General features: G+C 44.2%; 1 protein-coding gene across 1 annotated transcript in view; it reads left to right on the top strand.

Moving 5' to 3' along the window:
* Positions 1–13,876, top strand: part of UHRF2 (ubiquitin like with PHD and ring finger domains 2) — a 205,725-nt gene extending 191,849 nt beyond the window's left edge. Inside the window, exons 14-16 of the mRNA XM_075317479.1 lie at positions 1,990–2,153; positions 10,491–10,589; positions 12,781–13,876. Coding sequence (XP_075173594.1) covers positions 1,990–2,153; positions 10,491–10,589; positions 12,781–12,927 — 410 coding nt within the window. The 3' untranslated portion in view covers positions 12,928–13,876. The remainder of the gene's footprint in view (positions 1–1,989; positions 2,154–10,490; positions 10,590–12,780) is intronic.
* Positions 13,877–18,812: the final 4,936 nt, after the last annotated feature.

The raw sequence follows: 18,812 nt of genomic DNA, 5'->3' as shown, positions 1-18,812 counted from the left end.
TCTCGGCTCACTTAAGGGACAAGTCTCGGCACTCTCTGTGTTTTTTCAAAAGCGTCTAGCCAGGCTTCCGCAGGTACGCACGTTCCTGCAGGGGGTTTGCCACATAGTCCCTCCTTACAAGCGTCCGCTAGAACCCTGGGATCTGAACAGGGTGCTAACGGCTCTTCAGAAACCACCTTTCGAGCCAATGAGGGATACTTCTCTTTCACGCCTTTCGCAGAAGGTGGTCTTCCTAGTGGCAGTCACATCGCTTCGGAGAGTGTCTGAGCTAGCAGCGCTCATGCAAAGCCCCCTTCCTGGTATTTCACCAGGACAAGGTGGTTCTGCGTCCGGTTCCGGAGTTTCTCCCGAAGGTGGTATCCCCTTTTCATCTCAATCAGGATATCTCCTTACCTTCTTTTTGTCCTCATCCAGTTCACCAATGTGAAAAGGATTTGCACTTGTTAGATCTGGTGAGAGCACTCAGACTCTACATTTCTCGTACGGCGCCCCTGCGCCGCTCGGATGCGCTCTTTGTCCTTGTCGCTGGCCAGCGTAAAGGGTCGCAGGCTTCTAAGTCAACCTTGGCTCGGTGGATCAAGGAACCAATTCTTGAGGCCTACCGTTCTTCGGGGCTTCCGGTTCCTTCAGGGCTGAAGGCCCATTCTACCAGAGCCGTGGGTGCGTCCTGGGCTTTGCGGCACCAGGCTACGGCTCAGCAGGTGTGTCAGGCGGCTACCTGGTCGAGTCTGCACACTTTCACGAAACACTATCAAGTGCATACCTACGCTTCGGCAGATGCCAGCCTAGGTAGGCGAGTCCTTCAGGCGGCGGTTGCCCACCTGTAGGAAGGGGCCGTATTTACGGCTTTTTTACCGAGGTATTCTTTTACCCACCCAGGGACTGCTTTTGGACGTCCCAATTGTCTGGGTCTCCCAATGGAGCGACAAAGAAGAAGGGAATTTTGTTTACTTACCGTAAATTCCTTTTCTTCTAGCTCCAATTGGGAGACCCAGCACCCGCCCCTGTTCCCTTCGGGCTGTTGTTCTTTGTGTACACATGTTGTTCATGTTGAATTGTTCTTGGTTATGGTTTCAGTTCTCCGAACATCCTTCAGATTGAATTTACCTTAGACCAATTTATAAGTTTCCTCCTTCTTGCTTTTGCACCAAAACTGAGGTGCCCGTGATGCACGGGAGGGTGTATAGGCAGAGGGGAGGGGCTTTACACTTTTAAGTGTAATACTTTGTGTGGCCTCCGGAGGCAGAAGCTATACACCCAATTGTCTGGGTCTCCCAATTGGAGCTAGAAGAAAAGGAATTTACGGTAAGTAAACAAAATTCCCTTCTTTCACTTCCAGGTTATGGCTCACTGCAACCTTCAGTAGTTTAGAAATTCTTCTGTAATCAATGCCATTAGTATGTTTTGCAACAATAAGGTTGCAAAGGTCTAGAGAGAGCTCACTGTTTTTACCCATTATGAGCTATTTCTTGTGTGGCACCTTGATAATGAGACCTCTTTTTAAAGGCCATCAGTTGAACCAGCTTATATTATTTATTGCTAAGTGACAGGATTTCTTTTTGTACCTCTTTCTTAACAAGTTCAATACTCTTTCTCTGTGTCATTTCTCGTTATTAAACAAATTATGGACATCTATGATTTGATCTCTTTGCCTGTGTGGTTTGGATGGGTTGTTAGCGACATCTGGTGAGAAATTCATGGCTATAGCACCTTTAGACACATATTTACTTAGAAAATTGATGACGTGTTCAATACTTATTTCACCCACTGCACATAGTACAATATGTCAGTCAGGTAAATCCCTTGATTATCTTCAACAATTAGCAACAGACAACATACAGTCTACAGTAAGATATCCAAACTCCATTCAAAGCTAAACCTTACCATCCTTTCTTATAGTCTCACAGTTTTTACATTAAGCACAGTTTGTTTTACTGGTGCCTAAAATTATACAATATTCTACTGAACTAAATGTTTATCTTATTGTAGATGATGCAGAAGAGATTGTACCACCCAAATTGACTAAACATTCAGAAAAAGAAGATGGAGGTGAAGCATTTCAGCTCACTGAGCAACAGCATTGGCTCATTAAAGAGGACTCTCTTAACCAGAAGCTTTGGGACGAAGTTCTTTCCTCTATCAAGGAAGGTCCAGTAAGTGTAAAACTTGGAAAATCCTACTCCTTTGTTTGAGGCAATTCTTATGGCTGAACTGATGCTCCCTCTGCAAAAATCAAATATTTGTTTGATCAGTAATTTGAAAACCCCATAGCAACTGGCCTCTGCAATTCTCAGCTACATCATGCCCACCACATTAGGCCTTAAACCATGTAGAAAAATAATTCCAGCAACCGCTTGAATAAAAATTGGCTTTAATGAAAAAGTTTAAAAATACATAAACATGAAAACAGCCGAGATGGACAGATGTCTATCAACACGTTTCAAATGGGTAGACTGTTCTTCATCTTTACAAAGTCAAGAAGAAATAACATACACTTATATATCCCTCCACCATCAGGGTGGAACAACACATACAGTCTATAAATTAGCAATTACTAATACGTACTGAGAGATGCATCCCATAAAAATACAAAGTATCGTACATGGATAATTACAAAACATCATAAAGAACCCAAATAACTGTACAAAATATTATGATAACGTGAGTGGATTCATTGTTATCAATTATAAGAGACAATCATCCACAAGGCATAATGAACGGTGGTTCTTTGATGGTTCGCACATTGATTTCGACAAGAAAATATAATCAATAATTATAAAGTAAAAAGAGGGGGAAAAAAACATACTGTATTTTTCAGACTATAACATGCACTTTCCCCCCCCCAAATGTTGGGGGAAAGTGGGATGTGCGTCTTATGGTCTGAATATAGGGCTGCGGCCGGGAATGAGGGTGCTGTGGTGGAGCAGGTTATCGGCGGCACGAGCAGGCTGTGGCAGCGTCTTCCGTAACCACGTTGACCCTGCTATTACATATGCACGTCCATCCTCCCGCCCATCATCTCTCAGCGCTGAAGCCGGCACTGACAGGTGGGCGGGATGATGGGCGGGGGGGGTGCACGCATATTAAACAGCCGGCCGTGATCACACCTGGCAACTACAGCCTGGAGTGATCATGTGCGGCTATATTCACTGCCCCCCACGTATCATAATCAGCGCGGGGTGCAGTGAATCAGTACGGCATACTCACCGTTCCCCTGCAGCTTCGCGATGTCCTCCCGTCTGCCGGTCAGCTGATCTGTGTAGAGAGCGGTGAGCACAGCGATGACGTCATCGCTGTGCGCGCCGCTAGTCACGCAGGTCAGCTGACCGGCAGACGGGAAGACATCGCGATGCTGCAGGAAAGTGACCGGTGACGGCTCCACGCTCCAGCGGCGCTGCTGCCGCCACAGACAGGGGGAGAAGCAATGCTGCATGGAGCGAGGAAAGGTGAGTATAAACGTTTTTTTGGGGTTTTTTTTGTGTGTGATACAGAATACATGCCATATACCAGGATGGGGTTATTTATCAGGATGGGTGTATATAGCAGGATGGGGCCATATAGCAGGATGGATGGGGTATACAGCAGGATGGATGGGGGTATATAGCAGGATGGATGGCGCTATATAGCAGGATGGATGGCGCTATATAGCAGGATGGGAATATATACCAGGATGGCGGTATATAGCAGGATGGGAGTATATAGCAGGATGCCAGTATATAGCAGGATAAGGGCATATGCCAGGATGGGGTACATATACAAGGCAGGAGTATCATTACCAGGATGGGGTACCTTAGCAGAGAATTTGGGGACATTACCCCCATAACAGTGTCAGCAGCAGATCCTCGCCCCATAACAGTGTGTCATGACCACATTTTTTGCTTAAAATTTTATTTTCCTCCCCTAAAACCAAGGTGCGTCTTATGGTCCGGTGCGTCTTATAGCCCGAAAAATACGGTGTGTGTATATATATAATATGTATATATGTGTGTGTATATATATATATATATATATATATATATATATATATATATATATATACATATATATATATTATATTTATTTATATAATATATATATATCAGTACAGCCAAAAGTTTGGACACACCTTCTCATTCAAAGAGTTTTCTTTATTTTCATGACTCTGAAAATTGTAGAAGGCATCAGAACTATGAATTAACACATGTGGAATGAAATACTTAACAAAAAAGTGTGAAACAACTGAAAATATGTGTTATATTCTAGGTTCTTTAAAGTAGCCACCTTTTTCTTTCATTACTGCTTTGCACACTCTTGGCATTCTGTTGATGAGCTTCAAGAGGTAGTCACCGGAAATGGTTTTCACTTCACAGGTGTACCCTGTCAGGTTTAATAAGTGGGATTTCTTGCCTTTATAAATGGGGTTAGGACCATCAGTTGTGTTGTGTGGAAGTCTGATGGATACACAGCAGATAGTCCTACTGAATAAACTGTTAGCTGCTTTTTTCTTGCCATAATACAAATTCTAAGTAAAGAAAAACGAGTGGCCATCATTACTTTAAGAAATGAAGAGCAGTCAGACCGAAAAATTGGGAAAACTTTGAAAGTGTCCCTGAGTGCAGTGGCAAAAACCATCAAACGCTACAAAGAAACTGGCATGAGGACCGCCCCAGGAAAGGAAGACTAAGAGTCACCTCTGCTGCGGACGATAAGTTTATCCGAGTCACCAGCCTCAGAAATCGCAGGTTTACAGCAACTAAGATTAGAGACCAGGTCAATGGCCACACAGAGTTTAAGCAGCAGACACATCTCTAGAACAACTGTTAAGAGGAGACTTTGTGCAGCAGGCCTTCATGGTTAAATAGCTGCTAGGAAACCACTGCTAAGGACAGGCAACAAACAGAAGAGACTTGTTTGTGCTAAAGAACACAAGGAAGGGACATTAGACCAGTAGAAATCTGTGCTTTGGTCTGATGAGTCAAAATTTGAGATGTTTAGATCCAACCACCGTGTCTTTGTGCGATGCAGAAAAGGTGAACGGGTGGACTCTACATGCCTGGTTCCCACCGTGAAGCATGGAGGTGTGAAGGTGTGGGGGTGCTTTGCTGGTGTCACTGTTGGGGATTTATTCAAAATTGAGGGCATACTGAACCAGCATGGCTACCACAGCATCTTGCAGTGGCATGCTATTCCATCCGGTTTGCGTTTAGTTGGACCATCATTTCTTTTTCAACAGGACAATGACCCCAAACACACCTCCAGACTGTGTAAGGGCTATTTGACTAAGAATGAGAGTGATGGGGTGCTACGCTCTGGCCTCCACTTTCACCAGACCTGAACCCAATCGAAATGGTTTGGGGTGAGCTGGACCGCAGAGTGAAGGCAAAAGGGCCAACAAGTGCTAAGCATCTCTGGGAACTCCTTCAAGACTGTTGGAAGACCATTTCCGGTGACTACCTCTTGAAGCTCATCAAGAGAATGCCAAGAGTGTGCAAAGCAGTAATCAAAGCAAAAGGTAGCTACTTTGAAGAACCTAGGAATATAAGACATATTTTCAGTTGTTTCACACTTTTTTGTTAAGTATTTCATTCCACATGTGTTAATTCATAGTTTTGATGCCTTAATAATAATAATTTTATTCATTTATATAGCGCTATTAATTCCACAGCGCTTTACATACATTTGCAACACTGTCCCCATTGGGGCTCACAATTCAATGTGAATCTACAATATTCAGAGTCATGAAAATAACGAAAACTCTTTGAATGAGAGGATGTGTCCAAATTTTAGGTCTGCACTGTGTGTGTAATATATATGTATATATTTATATATTTATATTAGCTGTAGCACCCGGCGTTGCCCGGGATAGTAACTGTCTTTGTTTCTCTTCCAGTCTCTGTCTGTCTCTCTCTTTCCCTGTCTGTCTTTTTCCCTGTCTTTCCCTGTCTCTTTGTCTGTCTCTTTGTCTGTCTCTCTCTCTTTCCCTGTCTGAAGTTCTGGCTGCATTGTGGCTCCCAGCTCCATCGAGTTTAATGGAGGCAGGTTTTTTTGGTAAATAACTGTAAAGTGTGGGGTTACAATTTCCCCTCAAAACATAGTCTATGATGTTCACTGAGTCAAATGGGGCGTCTGCGCAAAATGTCGTGATTGTAAATGCGACGGTGCGAATTCCTTTAGCGGACATGCATACATACAAACACACACACATACACTCCGCTTTATATATAACATATAGAATGAGAGCACAATTAAATCAAATAACAATTAAACATCAATTCGAATAAAACAAATCAGTTTTATGATTTAACCCTTTGGTTTCCGAGAACCACACCCAAATTCAATTGTCTAGTGAGCTGTATGTTTTTTGGTTTTGTGTTTATATTAGGCCTTACCCTAACCACAATGATAGTCCATCTGTAAGTATTGTATTATTCGCTAACACATTGATGCTGTGTATTTGCCCCTAATAACAGTCTTCAATCCTCCTATGTGCTTTTACTGTCCACTTTCACCGCCCCGTCCCCCCTTCATCCTCATACATCCACATCAGGCCCTCTCTCCTCCCCTCTCCCATGTACAGCTCCCATGTTCTTTTCACCTTTGTAAAGAATCTCAGTCCTTCATGCTCCAGGGTCTTGCAGAATAATCCATATCATAAGTCCAAAAACTATCTGCTCTTTCTCCTTTTACTGCTACTTCTCTCAGGAGATATCTCTCCTAATCCCGGTCCACCCCATGCCAACTCTACTCCCTCCCCCACCTCTTATAGAAACCCTGCTAACCTCATTAACATTAGTTATACACCTTCATCTCCCTCTTTAAATTGTGCTCTCTGGAATTCACTATATATGTAACAAGCTTTCTTACATCCCCAACTTCTTTCTCAATAACTCTATTAATCTGCTGGCCCTCACTGAAACCTGGATTCAGGATTTCTTGACACTGCTTCCCCTGCCGCTATTTCTCATGGCGGCTTACACTTTTCCCACTCACCAAGACCTGAGAACAGACATGGTGGTGGAGTTTGCTTACTCCTGTCCCCACAATGCACATTCCAGGTCATCCCCCAGCTCCATCACTCTCATTCCCTTCTTTTGAGGTCCACACCATCAGGCTCTTCATCCCCTCTCCCTCAGAGTAGCGGTTGTATACCGTCCCCAGGCTCACCCACCCAGTTCCTTGACTATTTTTCAGCCTGGTCCCACACTTCATGCCCTCAGACTTACCAACCCTTATCCTGGGGGAATTTAACATCCCATTGAACAGCCCAACCTCCCCATCTGCATCCCAGCTTTTATCTCCCTTGGCCACTCACAGCTCTCATCCTCTGAGACACATGAAGTTGGTAACACCCTTGACCTGGTCTTTGTCTGCCTCTGCTCAATCTCCACTTTGAAAACTCACCTCTGACCACAACATCTTGTCCTTCAAGCTCACAAACCTTCGCCCACCCAGCACACTCCCACCTATCACACATTCAGAAATCTTCAGGCCATTGACTCTCAGACACTTAAAGACTCTCTACACTCATCACTCTCCCCTATCTCCTCGCTTTCCTGCCTGGATCTGGCTGTAAACCACTACAATCACACCCTCAGAAGTACCCTAGATTAAGTTGCACCCCTCACCCTCAGAATCTCCAAACGGAGAGTAAAAGAGCCCTGCCTCACATCCCAAACTCGATTTCTCCAGCGATGCTCCAGAGGTGCCGAACACCTATGGAGGAAAACCTGCACACCAGAAATCTTCATCCATTACAAATTCATGTTAAGAACTTACAACGCTGCCCTTCACTGTGCCAAACAGACCTACTTCACCACCCTGATCACCTCTCTTTCTAACAATCCAAAAAAGATCTTCGACACCTTTCATCCCCTTCTCAGTCCCAAACTACAGACCCCCCTATCACAGACCTTCATGTTGATGAGCTGGCCTCGTATTTCACAAAGTAAATATCTGCCGAGAGATCAGCTCCCAGCCATCAAGCGTCTTGATTCCCATCCCTCCCTACAGCCCATCCAGCTTACTTTCCACATTTGACCCATTCACAGAGGAAGAAGTCTCCAGGGTCCTCTCTTCTTCTCGTGCTACCACTTGCCCTACTGATTCCTTGCCCTCACACCTACTTCAGTCCCTCTCTCCGGTTGTCACTACCCACCTAACTAAAATTTTCAATCTCGCTCACTCTTCTGGTATCTTCCCCTCCTCCCTCAAATACTATCATTACTCTATTATTAAAAAAAACTTCTCTTGACCTATACTGTACAAGCAACTACAGACCAATCTCCAATCTCCCTTTCATTTCCAAAATCTTGGAGCGCCTGGTCTATTCCCACCTCACCCGCTACATCTCCACTCACTTTCTTTTAGATTCTTTACAATCTGGCTTCCCCCCATCACTTAACAGAACCCGCCCTCATCAAAGTGCTCAATGACCTTCTGACTGCAGAACGTAATGGTGACTACTCTGCTTATTCTTCTTGACCTCTTTGCAGCCTTCGACACTGTTGACCACCATCTCCTTCTCTCTACGCTCCAGTCAATCGGCCTAAAGGACACTCTGCTCTCCTGGTTCTCTTCCTATCTTTCTGGCCGCTCATTCAGCGTATCATTTGCTGGCTCCACATCTTCTCCTCTTCCTCTCACTGTTGGGGGTCCCTCAAGGTTCAATCCTTGGCCCTCTTCTTTCCTCCCTTTACACTGCCCCAATTGTACACACCATCAGTAGATTTGTCTTCCAATACCATCTTTATGCTGATGACACACAACTATACACCTCATCCCCTGAGCTCACCCCGCTGTACTACAGACACAAGTGACAGTCTGGCTGCAGTTTCCAACATCATGTCTGCTCTCTATCGAAATTTAACCCTTTCTAAAACTGAACTTCTTCTATTCCCTCCGTCTACTAATCTCCCTAAACCTGACATCTCCCTGTCAGTGTGCGGTACCACAATAACTCCTAGGCACCAGGCTCGCTGTCTTTGTTTTATACTTGACACCGATCTTCTTCACCTCCTATCTACAATCTCTTGCCCGCTTTTGTCACCTGCACCTCAAGAACATCTCTAGAATCCGCCCCTTTCTCACCATGTAAACTACAAAAACCCTCACCGTGGCCCTTATCCACACCCTCCTTCACTACTGTAAAGGGCACTTTACACACAGCAACATCGCTAGCGATGTCGCTGGTGAAAGCACCCGCCCCCGTCGGTTGTGCGTCACGGGCAAATCGCTGCCCATGGCGCACAACATCGCTAACAGCCGTTATACGTACTTATCTTCCTAGCGACGTCCCTGTTGCCGGCGATCCACCTCCTTTCTAAGGGGGGCGGTCCGTGCGCATCACAGCAGCGTCACTAAGCGGCCGCCCTATTGAAGTGGAGGGGCGGAGATGAGCAGCCGTAACATGCCGCCCACCTCCTTCCTTTCTCATTGCAGGAGGACGCAGGTAAGGTGATGTTCCTCGTTCCTGCGGTGTCACACATAGCGATGTGTGCTGCCGCAGGAACGACGAGCAACATCGTACCTGCAGCAGCAACGATATTTGTGATTAGAACAACGTGTCAACGATATGGTGAGTATTTTTGACCGTTAACGGTCATTCCTGCGTTTCACACGCAATGACGTCGCTAACGAGGCCGGATGTGCGTCACGAATTCCCTGACCCCAACGACATCTTGTTAGCGATATCGTTGCGTGTAAAGTGGCCTTAACTCTATTAATTGGTCTCCCCTAAACTAAACTCTCTCTTTACAGTCCATCCTTAATACAGCAGCCAGGGTCACCTATCTGGCTAACCATTACTCAGATACTTCCACTCTGTGGCAGTCATTTCACTGGCTGCCCATATATCACAGGATCCAATTCAAATTGCTTGTTCTTCTCTACGCTTTGCAAACGACGCTCAACTAACATTCACACTAATCCGAACCTCCCACTCCCTGATCCAAGACTTCTTCCGAGCTGCACCAATCCTCTGAATGCTCTACCCCAAGAAGCTAGGATGAATCACAACTTACCCAGCTTCAGACGTTCCCTAAAAACACATCTTTTACCCCCCCCCATTCCTTGAGATGGCTGGATTGGCATTGTAAATTAGCACTTGTACCTTGTCCCCCCCCCACCTCATTGTAGATTGTAAACTCTCACGAGCATGGTTGTTTTCTTTTTTCCCTCTAATTATTGTATTTTCTATAACTGTTACTTGTTTGTATATGAACCTCCTGAATTGTAAAGCGCTGCGGAATATGTTGGCTCTATATAAGTAAAGATTATTATTATTATTATTATTATTATTATTATACTAATCCAAGATATGACATAGTCATGAAAGCTTTCCTTTTCTTTATGCCTTCTGCTGTAATATTTATTATGGCTTCTTGAAATTGGCTATTGTGCAGTTCCCTGCTAGTTCAGAGGCAAAGCTTGCAGAATGTAAAATACTCATGCTACCATTTGTTGTGGAAGTTGCTATTAAGATGTATTAAAAAAAAAAATTACTTTTTTTTTAGAATTTTCTGAAGAAAGTTGAGCAAACATTCATGTGTATTTGCTGTCAAGAGCTGGTGTATCAACCTGTCACAACGGCATGCCTCCACAATGTGTGCAAAGTGAGTGAAATTAATCTTTTTTTTTATATCTGTACATAGAACATGTTGGTAGTGCCTTGTGATTAACCCCTTCAATAAAAGGACGTAACCAAATATCCTTTTTGAGGGAGGCTGATGGGTTTAATCAGGTAGGAATTAACTCTGATAGTAATTTACCTCTTAGATGCCATGAACAATAGCGACTAGTGGCATCTAGGCCTGATCGGCCTGGCATACCCTGCAACACTCTTGAGGGAGGCAACATGGTTGCCAATGCCATAGCAGCAATTGGAAAATGCAACATGTGCCTGCCTTGTTAGTTTTCTATTAAAACCCTGGGCTTAAAGGGAATCTATTACCAGGTTTTTGCCACCTAATCTTAGAGCATCATGATGTAGGGGCAGAGATCCTGATTCCAGAGATGTCACTTACCTGGCTGCATAGTGTAGTTTTGATAACATCACTGGTTAATCAGCAGTAGATTATCATTAGGGGACTACTTGACGTGCTGCTTCGTAGTCCAGCATAACAGAAACATTGATTTTATCAAAATGACAGGAAACAGCCCAGTAAGTGACACATCTCTGGAATCAGGTTCTCTGTCTCCACATTATGAAATGCTTAGATGAGGTAGTAAAAACCTGGTGACAGATTCTCTTTAAATTGAACCTGACCGCAGGCTATACCCCCCCCCCCCTCAAATTGTAGGAAGTGCTGTATTAGCTACTAATAAGGTTTATAACTATTTATTTATTATAATTGTGTGTTTATGTATTTGCTGTCAAATTGAAGTTTAGTCTTGGTACTTCTGTCCCCGGACTAGTCCAGAAGACCATTCCCTCATCTCTGTACTTAGTTCCCTGGCATCGTAGTGTGATTGATACATCAGCATTTGCAGAGAGAAGAGGGAAGAGGCGAACAAGTTATCCCTCTTCCTCCTCCCTATTATCTCAGCACACTCCTGGTTTATCAATCACACTACGGGGGCATAATGCCAATAAGGTAAAGAGATCAATGACTGTGTTCTCGAACTAGTCCTGTACAGAAGCACCAAGGTTAAACTTCAATTTTGCAGCAAATATATAAACACACATATTTTTTTATAAGGACATTTTTACAAATGTCATTAGGAGATTAATACAGCATGCTTATCACATTATGGGGATTAATTCTGTTGTCAGGTTCCCTTTAATAGGAGATTGTTTAAAAACACAATACTCTCCTTTTGGGAGTACTTAAAAAGTACATATCAGCAGGCTTTAGCAATATAAAGTAGAGGCATGGCTATAAGGACGCTGTTATACCTTTGGTGAGTCAATCCGATATGTTTCTTGTTTAATCAGCCTCTGAAGTTTTAGTGTAATATATCAGTGCGCTGGGCTGGGGTTAGGGTCGTCTTCTTCTGCACCGGCACTTGTGCAGGATGAAATCTCTGCCTAATGAAGATGGAATTGAGCAGAGATCTTGATATGCGCATGCGCCACCACTGGCACGTCACACGTTCACCACTGACAGCAGCTGCTCAGAAATTCAAAAAGGAGGTAGGTCACTGAAGAATCAGTAACCTGTTGTAGATACACAGGAGGCCAGCGGAGGAGCCAAAGAAGAAGACTCTACTCCAAGTCCTGCCCCTGTGCAGTGAAATATCGTTATATGACAACTTCAAATCTTGATTTATTAAGAACCACAGACTGGGTTGATTTACCAAATGTATCAGTTTAATCAGTAAAACAACGCCATTATAGCCAGGTCTTTTAATTTATACTGATAAATCTCCCTGAAAAAATCTCTATAAGGACTGGAGTTGAGAAAAAAATTCAAAGTGCTAGAATTACTTGAATTATGGTATTGTCATCTCCTCCTGCCCCCCCCCCACCCTAAAAAAAGAAATGGAATAATAAGTAATTCAAGTTGTATGTATCCTAAAATGAAACCAGTAAAAAATACAGCTTGTCCACAAAAACCAAGTCTCTCACACAACCCCATCGATCTAAAAGTAAATGTATAGTTCCCATGATATGACCTACACAAATAAAAGTTTACTGTAATGATTTTAATCTGCAGAATACAGTTAATGTGTCACTTTTATAATATAGTCAACTCCATGATACTGAAATATGCGATATTTTCAATGCATTATGTAGTAAATTAAATCATGCCATGGTTTTTCTGTTGATTGTACAACTAATGGTTAATCTTGGTTGCTATTCAGAGCTGCCTGCAGCGCTCATTCCGAGCGGAGGTTTACACTTGTCCGGCCTGCCGCTATGACCTTGGAAAGACTTACACTATGGTTCCAAACAAGGTCCTCCAGACGCTGCTTGACCAGTTTTTCCCTGGTTACAGCAAAGGGCGATGATTTGTTATCCACCCAGAGCACCTCTTTTTTTGACTTTTTATAAAAAAAAAAAATTAAAAAAATAGACATTCTTCTCAAATCATGAAAAGGAACGTGGACCAACAGGCACCATGGATCTCAAGCACCACCTTTCTCCATGTCTTCAGCTCTCGGCTGTTTCAATATCCAAGGTAGTTTGCCTGCTAAGGCCACTGATTTGAAAGAACTCGTGCAGCATCCTTGCCATTACACCTGTTATTTACTTGTTTTCATCTACCTACCTCACGACAGAGAAGAAAACATGGAGACGAAGAGATGAAATGATTGGTTATCTGATGTTCAGCAACACTGCCTTCAGAAGTTGTGCCTGGTCCATTAGTAATCTTTGTGCCGAGAGGAGTCCACAGTGCATTGCAGGGCAAAGGCTTGTCGACACCTTTCAGTGTACACTGACAGCACTTAGTTACAACCAGATGTTAGACTAAAGAGCAGCAGATTTTTTGTAATCTTTTCCTTTCTTCCCTGCGTCTGATTTTCTTACCTTCCTCCTGTTTTTCTTCGGCAGAGCTGCTTATTTGTACATTATTACCGTGAGCTTCTTTCTGCTTCATAATTTTTACATTATGCAGTTTGACTACTAACTACTAATGAGAACAATATATATGCATTGTTGTTACATTAGTGTAACGTGATCTGTGTTTTTAACTTTTTTATTATTATTATTTGCTCTTAGAGTTAATCGCAACACTCTAGTGATTTTTCTTTTCTGTTCATTGTCACTTTTGTATTAGTTTACAAGCCGTATGCTGTAGTAGAGCCTTGTATCAGTGGTAATACAATCTGCAGAGCATTGCAAATGAGTGATGGTTATAGCTTGGAGAGTTTCTGAAATAGCTTCCTATTGTGATCTCAAATTTTATACACAGTATATTCCCTAAAATATACCTTATTAAATATTTTATGATTCAGACATGTTGCTTATGTTTTTGGCTGACTGTGTTTTGTCCTCTAAATTTTCTATGTATTTTTTTCTAAATAATGTTCCATTTTATACAAAAGATTTTTTGTTTGCTTTACTATATGAAATCTTTATAATTGCTGGCATAAAAATGGCTTGTGTCTCTTCTGTTGCTTATGTTGATTAGAACGTAAAATAAAAAAAACCTATACGGTAATTTAGCCAGTGCTCTGGTGATGTAGTGTAGCGTCACCAAAATATTTGGGTATATTTGAAGAAAAAGGTTATTTTTTTTTATATGGTTTCAGCTTCATTCAGAGGTTTTGTCATACTGAAGCCAAAACCCATAACACTGCTGAGTAACTTTTACCCTAACAGATATTTTGACGTCACTGCATTAAGGAGTTAGACCACTACTTTAACAGTAATAGTCTATCTTTAGGATAGGTCACCAATGTCTGATCGGTTGGGGTGCGATACGTGGCACTCCCCGCCATTCAGCAGTTCCTGATGTTTGCGGCTGCCGGAACTGCAGACAGGTACTGCACATAAGCCCCCTATTTAAATCAATAGGAACTAAAGCACTGTAATTGGCCAGAGCCATTATGCCATCAACTGAGTAGCGCTGCGCTGCCGGTTTCACACGCCCACTGATCAGACATTGATGAACTATCCTAAGGATAGGCCATCAATGTAAAAGTAGTGGTCTACCTTTTTAATGCCCTTGCAATCAAGACAAACGAGGATCTAATTTCTAGAGAGAGAGCTGAGAATTCTGCAGAGAAGACTAATGATTAGAACCACTTGTTTCCTCCTTCCCGAGATGTGTGAGCACTGTGTAGTGAGTAGAAACATCAACAGTAGTGATGACTCCATTAGCATAGCACAGCTGTTGGTTTTAGCAAACCCAGATCGGCTCTGCCAGTAACTTTTGCCACAGCAGGATCTGTTTTTCCATTACGTGGAGCCCATTACTACATATTGGAAAAAAATGTGTAATGTCCCTCAAAGGTCTTTTATGACCTATTCAGAGATAAATTATGTAACAAATATTTAGAGGAATAAAACAATACCAAAAAAGTGTACAATATGGTGTATTTCTATTAATAAATCCCATTAGAAACCGAGCAAGATGATATTCAAACTGAAGCATACAACGATAAAAGAAAAATAAATCAAAATTAATTTCAACAGATTATTTAGTGTGAAAAATAAACGGTATAAAAACAGATGTCAAAATTTGCTTTTTCTTTGTGGAAAAAAAAATCCTATATGTACTTGCACAGTAATTTATATGTACGTGCCAAATTAAACAAGGACACGTCAGTGTGAAGAAAAAAAAATGTTTGCCAAATAGGTAAAAATGGAAAATAATGGCCAGTCATTAAGTATATAAAATGTTTTTAATTTTACATTTACTTGAGTACTGCATTTCTCATTGTAATATATGTTGATAGGACTGATTTGCCGGTATCTCTGTGGCTTGCACCGCGCTGCTTTAATAAAGTGTATATAGGTAATCCTATTACTACCTGGGAATTGAAGCAGAAATGTTACATCTAAATTTATAAATTTGGTACAGCTAAATATATAATGGAAGCTAACTATACAGGCACATGTAATTTGATAAGTGCACCTTGAACACTCTTAGGCGGGCTTTGCACGTTGCAACATCGCAAGCCGATGCTGCGATGTCGCACGCGATAGTCCCCGCCCCCGTCGCAGGTACGATATCTTGTGATAGCTGGCATAGCGAAAATTATCGCTACGCCAGCTTCACATGCACTCACCTGCCCTGCGACCGTCTCTCTGGCCGGCGACCCGTCTCCTTCCTAAGGGGGCGGGTCGTGCGGCGTCATAGTGACGGCAGGCGGCCAATAGCGGCGGAGGGGCGGAGATGAGCAGGATGTAAACATCCCGCCCACCTCCTTTCTTCCATATAGCCGCCGGCGGCAGGTAAGGAGATGTTCCTCGCTCCTGCGGCTTTACACACAGCAATGTGTGCTGCTACAGGAACGAGGAACAGCATCGTACCTGTCGCGGCAGCGTAATTATGAAAAAGTGGGAGCCTGCAACGATCATACGATAACGACGCTTTTGCGCTCGTTAATCGTATCATCTAGGATTTACACACAACGATGTCGAAAGTGACGCCGGATGTGCGTCACTTTCGATTTGACCCCCACCGACATCGCACGTGCGATGTTGCAACGTGCAAAACCGCCCTTAGGGTATGTTCCCACGATCAGGACACACTGCGCTCTGGACACAGTGTCATTTGTCTTGTGGAGATGCTAGAGTTCTCTGTGTGAAAACGCAGCGTCCAATGCGCACGATTAGGATTCGGGTTGCAGCATATTTTTGCTTTGTTCTCCCGACTTAGAACACTTGCGTCTCCGCAAAAATAAATTAACATGCTGTGGCGCAGAAAACCGCTCCAAATATCCATTTACGCTGCAGAGAAATGTAGCACAGTAAGCATGGGATTTCTATAAATCCTGTCCACTCTGCATGTACTGTACAATTATAATAAAAAAAATAGACTCACACTCCTATAGCCATCTCAAAACCATGAGAAAAAAAAAATGTGAACTATTAGACACAATTCAAAAGTAAAAACCTTATCTTTTATTAGTACACATTAAAAACAATCATAGCATGTATTAATCATAAAAAGGAAATTACCACCAGTGTGGAAGTAAAACGACCAAGACCAGTGTACAGAACTTGTATAAATCCTGAATATCTCATACAATGCTGCAATGCAAGCTAATATCACCACTGTTAGGCTATGTTCGCACGTTGCGTTTTTTTCCGCGTTTCTGCAGCGTTTTTAGCAGCAGCGTTTTAGCGCTAAAACGCATGCGTTTTTGTTTGCCAGCAAAGTCTATGGGAAAAGCAGAAATCCTGTCTGCACTTTGCTTTTTTTTCTGCAGCGTTTAATTTGCATATTTGTGGTCAAAAACCATGCTGAAAAAGAAGCAGCATGTCAGTTGTTTCTTTGTCGCTCCATTGGGAGACCCAGACAATTGGGTGTATAGCTTCTGCCTCCGGAGGCCACACAAAGTATTACACTTAAAAGTGTAAAGCCCCTCCCCTTCTGCCTATACACCCTCCCGTGCATCACGGGCTCCTCAGTTCTAATGCTTTGTGCGAAGGAGGCACACATGCACGCATAGCTCCACTGTTTAGTCAGCAGCAGCTGCTGACTATGTCGGATGGAAGAAAAGAGGGCCCATACTAAAGGGCCCCCAGCATGCTCCCTTCTCACCCCACTCTTGTCGGCGGTGTTGTTAAGGTTGAGGTACCCATTGCGGGTACGGAGGCTGGAGCCCACATGCTGTTTTCCTTCCCCATCCCCCTTAGGGCTCTGGGTGAAGTGGGATCCTAATCGGTCTCCAGGCACTGAGACCGTGCTCCATCCACAGCCCCTGGGGATTCTGCTGGACAAGGAGCCGAGTATCGTCAGGGACAAGGCCCTGCTACTTTGAGGTACTCTGTGTCCCCGTGGGGACCGCGCACAGACACACTGCAGCACTGCTGGGTGTGTTAGTGCACCGGGGACGGCGGCACTGACCGCGCTTGTGCCATTACACACTGCAGCGTAGCTGGGTGTGTTAGTTTACTGGGGACTGCCGCGCTGACCGCCGCTGCCATTTTTACACTGCGGTGCGGCTGGGACCGTTAGTGCGCCGGGGACTTCCGCGCCGACCGCGCTTATACGCCGGCCGCGCTTATCACTTTAGTCCCCGGCTTTTGCGGCCTAGTCTCACTGTTTCCCGCCCACAGGCCTGCCAGTCAGGGGAAGGGCGTGACGCTGCACATAACGTCAGCGCTGAGAGCTGGAGCATGCTTTGCATACTCCACCCCTCTCACTGAGCACAGTGGGGACGCCGGATTCCCGCACTTTCTAGGGCACGCCCACGGCCCCCTCCTCTCCACAGGACGCCGGCAGCCATTCCTGTCAGCTTTTCTGTTGCTGGAGAGGGGAGACAAGCTCTGGGGGTCCCAGACAGGGATTCTGGTGATCACATAAGCAGCACCTGAGGTGCTGACCCCACTAGTGCCGAAGTGTACATATATATTTATATGCTTGTATGCTATACATTGCACTGTACGGTCGCACTATTGATTTTTGGCTATATACCCTCCTGGATTGCTCAGAGGAGATAACAGCATGTTGTCCCCGAAAAGCAAGGGTGCCAAAGCACAGGTTTACTATGCTGCCTGTACCGCATGTACGGCTATACTACCGGCAGGTTCCACAGACCCTCACTGTGTGCAATGCACGGCCCCTGTAGCACTTACTAAGCCGGAGCCTCTGCTAATGGTGGCCCAGGGAGACCCACCTGTTAACACTGTCCAGGTGACGGGGACGGAGTTGGCAGTTTTTGCTGATAGACTTTCTGAGACTATGGCTGGGATGCTCGAAACCTTGCAGTCCAGACCGGTATCTCAGACCATGGGCACTGTTGACTCTTGCACCCTGGTCCCCCCCGTTGGACCGACAATGTGCTCCCGGGGTGTCTCATAGGTCCCAGGGTGAAGGCTCTGACACGGACCGCAGTCCCAGACCTCCTAAGCGAGCTCGCTGGGAGCTTCCCTGGACATCATCACATTGTTCAGGGTCTCAGCAACTCTCTGTATGATGAAGCGGAGGTAGCTGATCAGGATTCTGATCCTGAGGCCGCTCTCAACCTGGATACACCTGATGGTGACGCCATAGTGAATGATCTTATAGCGTCCATTAATCAAATGTTGGATATTTCTCCCTCAGCCCCAACGGCTGAGGAGTCAGCTTTTCAGCAGGAGAGATTCCGTTTCAGGTACCCCAAGCGTACATTGAGTACGTTTCTGGACCACTCTGACTTCAGGGAGGCAGTCCAGAAACACCGAGCTTGTCCATAAGCGTTTTTCCAAGCGCCTTAAGGATACACGTTACCCTTCC

The sequence above is a fragment of the Anomaloglossus baeobatrachus genome, chromosome 1 (genome assembly GCF_048569485.1).
Source record: "Anomaloglossus baeobatrachus isolate aAnoBae1 chromosome 1, aAnoBae1.hap1, whole genome shotgun sequence".
Lineage (NCBI taxonomy): Eukaryota > Metazoa > Chordata > Amphibia > Anura > Aromobatidae > Anomaloglossus > Anomaloglossus baeobatrachus.
The sequence above is the reverse complement of the archived record's forward strand: the minus strand, read 5'-3'. Positions and strand labels throughout refer to the sequence as shown.